The sequence below is a fragment of the Etheostoma cragini genome, chromosome 12 (genome assembly GCF_013103735.1).
Source record: "Etheostoma cragini isolate CJK2018 chromosome 12, CSU_Ecrag_1.0, whole genome shotgun sequence".
In the NCBI taxonomy this organism is placed as follows: domain Eukaryota; kingdom Metazoa; phylum Chordata; class Actinopteri; order Perciformes; family Percidae; genus Etheostoma; species Etheostoma cragini.
Genome location: NC_048418.1, coordinates 19,679,350 through 19,685,349, shown reverse-complemented (window position 1 = coordinate 19,685,349; position 6,000 = coordinate 19,679,350). Strand labels below are relative to the sequence as shown.

General features: G+C 37.6%; 1 protein-coding gene across 9 annotated transcripts in view; it reads left to right on the top strand.

Moving 5' to 3' along the window:
* The window catches only part of LOC117953601 (supervillin-like), a 75,462-nt gene extending 71,337 nt beyond the window's left edge, over positions 1–4,125 (top strand). For all 9 annotated transcript variants that reach the window (XM_034886764.1, XM_034886762.1, XM_034886758.1 and 6 more), the window contains one exon: positions 3,252–4,125. In XM_034886764.1, the coding sequence (XP_034742655.1) occupies positions 3,252–3,338 (87 nt within the window). In that variant the 3' untranslated portion in view covers positions 3,339–4,125. The remainder of the gene's footprint in view (positions 1–3,251) is intronic.
* Positions 4,126–6,000: the final 1,875 nt, after the last annotated feature.

The window sequence follows — 6,000 nt, the reverse complement described above, 5'->3', positions numbered from 1 at the left end:
CCCCGCCCACTCTCATACAGCTCTAATGCAGCAGCACGTGTTATGTCCCTACTAGTTTTCAAACTAACTGGTTTCCGTATGTTGTGTTTACCTTACAGCTGCTGTTGTGGCATGCCTCTGTCACAAGATTTGTCACACAATCACAAACATATTCCTGCATTCATAGCAAATCAGTACAATTGCAAGAAATCGAAAAAGAAAGTTGATCTGCAAATGCCTTAATCGCCTCATAGTGATTGCTAACTTCAAAGTAAATTTTTGTCTTTGGTTGATCTGAAACAATAATAGGCCTACATAATTTCCTCTTGTCTACTGTAATTTTGTAGACTATATTATATATTAGCAGCACGGTGGCCCAGTGGTTAGCATGGTGACCCTGTTCGTCCCGGGTCTTTCTGTGTGGAGTTTGCATGTTCTCCTCGTGTCTCCCTCCGTGTTTTCTCCGGGTGCTCCGGTTTTCCACATCACTAAAAATATGTTCCCCTCCCTCTTCACCAAGCTGATGTGTGGTGAGCGTCTGGTGTCTTAAGCCTGCCGTGCATCACCCAGATCATCACACACATTGGTGGTGTTAGAGAATAGTCCTCCCCCTGAAGCACTTTAAGTGTCAATGATAAAGCACTATATAAATAATAAATATATAATAATGAATAAATTAAGTAATAAATAAATATTATGTTTAATTCATAGTCAGGATGATCAATCAAACCAACATCTGTCAGGAGAGCAACTATATAAAGAGAAGGAGAATGGCAGGTGATGCTCTGTATCCTAGCATACAGTTCCAAGCAGTAATGGATGCTCGGCTAAAGATATTCTGGATTTCAAGCAGTGACAGACGTACCCTTGCCATCGTGCTGGCTCGTTTTGGAAGTGGCTTGTAATGTCGGCTATGCATTTGAGATTTCTCGTTTTGTGATGTGCTTTGTTTTATTTTTTCCACAAGGGGCACACTTGGTTAAACCGAGAGAGAAACTCATATCACTAAAGATGAATAAGCTCATTAAAGAATATCAATAGCTTCTTTGCTGTGTCGGAGTTTGATTTCAGAACCTTACATCAGTTTGGATGGAATGTTTTGATTAAAGACACAATGTATGGTTCATTCAGAGCCAAACTCAAGTAGGTTAACACTGTTTGACTTTGTTTTCCAAATTCAGAGGGATACAATACAATATCCCATACTATATCGGCTGCACAAAAGGAGAGACAAAGACTATCTATCATTAGGCCATGCATTCAAACTGCGTTGAACTACCACTTTTGTGTGACTTGTGGAAGCAATTGTGTATTTTGACAATATTTGACTATGCGTTATCGTCACTGTTAAAACATATTTATCAGTCACAAAGTGTAGCGTATAGGTGGCTGTGATGAAGTAGTAGTAGTCAATATGGCCGTAGATGCGAGGAAAGAAACATGAAAACTATCAACGGGTATTTCCTGAACTAAGCCCAGGTACCCAGTTGTTTCAGATCAGCTCAAGACGAAATATAACCTGGTTGCTGACGTAGTAAATACGTGATTGGAAGCAATATCAGAGCTTCAATATCTCACTGTGTAGTCTGTTATCCTTCATAATTTTGCCTCAAGCTCGACCGAAACTTGAATGAATGTATTCTTTTTAGATTTTTCTTTTTTGTAGGTGCTTGTGATGTGGTGCTTACTTATGCCAGGAATATGTTTGTGATTGTTTGACGCAACGGCAGCTAGACAACACAATTGTTATACAACAACATTTATAATAGTAATACAACTAGATAGTTTAAAAATCAGTAGGGACATAACACCAGTCAACACTGCTGACATTTGGCTACAGTTTAAAATGTTATTAGCACAGCTGAATATTTAGTTGAGCATGAAAGGAAAACCTGTATTTGTACCAGTGTTTCCGCTGGTAATTTTCTGTTGTAGTGGAATGGTGCAAAACACAGAACAGTAAATACTGGATGCAACTTTAACTTCAGTTCCATGAGTAATATAGCGTGTGAGACAGTGCCTGGACCTGGGCGAGAGATGTGACCCATGGCCAGATAATCATAGTTCATAAAAAGCGCAGTGACGATACAGACATTTCATACACAAGACGTTTGTAACGCTGCTGACCCGCTGGTGTGCATTCAACCCCTTCATAATGAGTCAGCCGTCACTATGTCAGAAGAGAATCCAATCTGCAGTGTAGTTCAGACACTTGAATGATAAACCAGACAACTGACTATACAGTACCTATCGGCTGTATGATCAAGAAAGTTTTTGTATCATACATTTCAGTCCATCATACTCCCCCTCTGATTTGATCACAATTGGTTTTAATAAAACTGCTTGTGACATCTCACAAGTGGATTTAACTGAAAACTAAACATTTAACACATTTGGTCAAAAATACAGATATATTGAGCCGAAAAATACAGAGATTTGATTTTTGGTCCAGCCCTAACACACACACAAACACACACACACACACACCTTCCATCACTGAGAATCTATTCTCTGAGTTTGGATAGATGCACTTATGATTCACTGTCAGCTACACTGCAGTCTGTGGAGCACAATATGGAGGCATGCAATCACTGAAACAACTAAAATGTCCTTATGATTAAATTGGTTTGCTAACAACCCACATGTACTGTACATTATAAACATGACATAAGCGTCCACGTTCTCTTACTGACCGGTATTTACCAAACTGCAAGTGTATTATAACAGAAATGGAATTATAAGATGCAAATTAGCAAAAATATATATCAGATAAGACATTGCTTTATTTTCTTATAGAAACCTGTATGATGCACTTCAATATGAATAATCGGAAACTGCATTTTAGCATTGACATCTAACTGAGAGAACAAAAAATATAGCTTGGTGCTTGGTGGCGGACTTTTTGGTCCAATGTACCTGACAACACGACTTTCTGGTGTAGAGGAACTTAGTAGAAACATTCAGACATGTGTAAAAGATGGTTCAGCATAAAGATTCACACTTAAAAAAAGTAAACAAGATTTACAGCAATTTCAAAAATGATAGCTTCCTTGAGGTAAAAATCTAAACATTTCTACGGATCTTAAAACTGCATTTGTTGTGTAATTATTTCTTCAGTAGCTACAGTGACCCAAGGTTGACAGCTCCACTCTTATTGTCAGTTACCGGAAAAACACCAATACTTCCCTTTGAGACCGTATTTGAACTTAAAGTCCATTTCCTTCTGTTGTCCTGATTTAATTAACTGCATGTGTCTCTCTTCCCGATTGCAGAAGGCTTTGGAGATGAAGAGAGAGGAATATGAAGGTTTACCAGGGTGGAAGCAAGTGAATTTAAAGAAGGCCAAAGGACTGTTTTGAGGAAGTTTTTAAATGGAAGACGGAAGGCGGATAAAAAGTAGACCGTTGAGATGGAGACACAGGAAATGTCACATACCTGTGAAACTTGTTTTGGTGGTAAGATGCGAGGACATCAAGATAGAAAGTATCAGAATTAGAAGAAAACATACATGAAGGATGAGACTGCCGATCCACTCGCCTTGCTTATGGTCATGCTTTACCTTTCAACTTTTATTACGTAACAAAATGAAATTCAAAGCGGGAGAAGGTTAAACACCGTGCTTTGGTTCACACATGGTATTTATGCGTATTTGGAGTTTTCTCCAAACATCTAAAGTCACCACTCGTGGACCTAACGGATGAAAATGTGCACACTAGAACGCTCAGTGTCAGAGTGCCATGCTATGGTAATGTACGTATGTGTGAATGATTGTATGTAATGTATGTGTGTAATGTTTATTTGTATAAATGTGTGTGTATCTATGTAAAAACATATCCGGTCACATCAGATGTTGTTATGAAAGTCGTCATTCTATTTGTTGTCTACAGTGTCTGGATGCTGTCAGGCCACGTGACGCTCAGTTATGTTAAACTGCTCAAGTGGTTTTGGACTAACTGAGATGTAAGAGTTGTAATTTTTAAGGTTTGACCTGTACGAGAAAGAGAAACAGCAGCTTTTTTAAATCTGAATGTATAGTGCCTTGCTTTTTGTGTACAGTTTATATACAGAAATCATAGTCTGCATTTTTAAAGACTTTCTTTGTGATATAAGACATAGTAAATTAAATTACAATAATGTTCAACTCAAGCTATGTGTCATTCTGTGAGTCCTGCTTCATAAACTTTGACACTGTATTTCATTTTTAACAAGATTGTTATCTGTTCTAGATAACTAGAAAACAACATTGTGGAAAGTAAATAAGTATATTAACGAAAGTACTGTACCTAAGTACAATGTTACGATACAATGTAATGGTATTTCCATTTTATGTTACTTAATACTTTATACTCTGCGTTTCTTTGAGAAATGTAGAACTCTTTATAGGGCTGATTGATTAATCGTCTTCAAATAGAAATTGATGCGATTAGATAATCGTCAAGACTTAGATCAATCAAATGTGCAATATTTAGTTGAATGTTTGATCCAACATCGTTATATTCCTCTTCTTATATTTGCTGTTTTTTCATAAGATAAATGCTGACAAATCATGGATTAACAGAAATGTCCTATTTGCAGGCGATTTTTCATTTATTTGTATTACTTTATTTAACATGATGGTAAAAAGTGTAATACGTAGATGCGACTGTTGAACTGAGGCACATCAGACATTTCAGTTTACAGGAAAGTACTGATACTGATAAAAACACTTTTAATGTTTAATTTCCCATGCTTGTTAAAAAAAAACACTTATTGCTGGCATTTCATAGCTACGTTCTCATCTTTGAATTGGAGTATAGAGCAGTGTTTATAGTTTTTCATGTTATGATGCTCCATTACATGTATCTTTTACACGGGGAATACTGAACTTTAGCTAAAGTTAAAAAAAAAAGAACATTATAATAGCAAATGGAATCGTAATCGAAATATCTGACAGAAAAATATTATTTTCCCAAATCATTCAGCCCTAGCGCTCCAGCCCAGTTTCATGGCAGTCACGTTATTTAATCTATTGATTTTGTGTACAGGTCATGTTAATGTCATTATTTTCGTGTGTCGAATTTTAAAGTAATGTATTTCAATGGGAAGAATCTTTCGTGATCACAAAATGATTACGGCAGCGAGTAGCTTGAAATCCATGCAGGGAGGTTGGCTGGAGTGGTGGATGGCTCAAACAAAACAGGACTTTCACCCCAGTGACCGTGGATCACGTCCCGTGTGTTGCAGTACCTTTCCACGTCATTCTCTTATTAACCACAACTGTCTGTTGTTGTTGCATGTCCTGCGTGTGACGGTTACTTTCCTCCATTCTTTTTTGCTAACCACAACCGTCCCGTTGTCGCCGTTGTTGCATTTTTTTTCACGAGCCATCCCAGGCGCATTTCCCCGGCTTCAGGTAATTGGTTTGAGCATTACAGACCCGCTTCCAGCACCACTGTGAGGAATCTTTGTAAGTGGATCTTTGATCAGGACATGTTGCAAATTCAAGGAACGTAATATTGCAAAAATCTGGAATATCCTGTTTAAAAATGATGCAGAAAAACGCATTTGTTAATACTAGGCTGGATTGCTGCAATTCTTTATTATGAGGCTGCTCAAAAAAGTGATGTCCCTATTTATAAAGGAACAGGAGGCAGGTTAGTGACAGGCAAAAGAACTTTCAAAAATTAGAGGCAAGGTAAAAGGGCTAAACATACTGGTTGCGGCAGAGGATCCAGCAGAGACTGGATGTCTGGTCACGACTTATATGGAACAGAGGTGATAATCAGGACCGGGTGTGCTGATTGCAGATAACAGGTGTGTGTAGTGAGAGAATCAGCAGGGATATGTTCAGGAAACTTAGGACAAACCGACTTCAGGTTAGAGCAAAACACAAGAAAAACAGGCTCAAGATGCTGAAGCCATGACAGAAGAGGCTCAGACATATCATTAAACCAAAACTACATGTAAATCTAAATCATAAGATTAATTTATTATTGCTATAAAAAATTAAACTAATAATTGATCTTTACAAAATAATTCAAG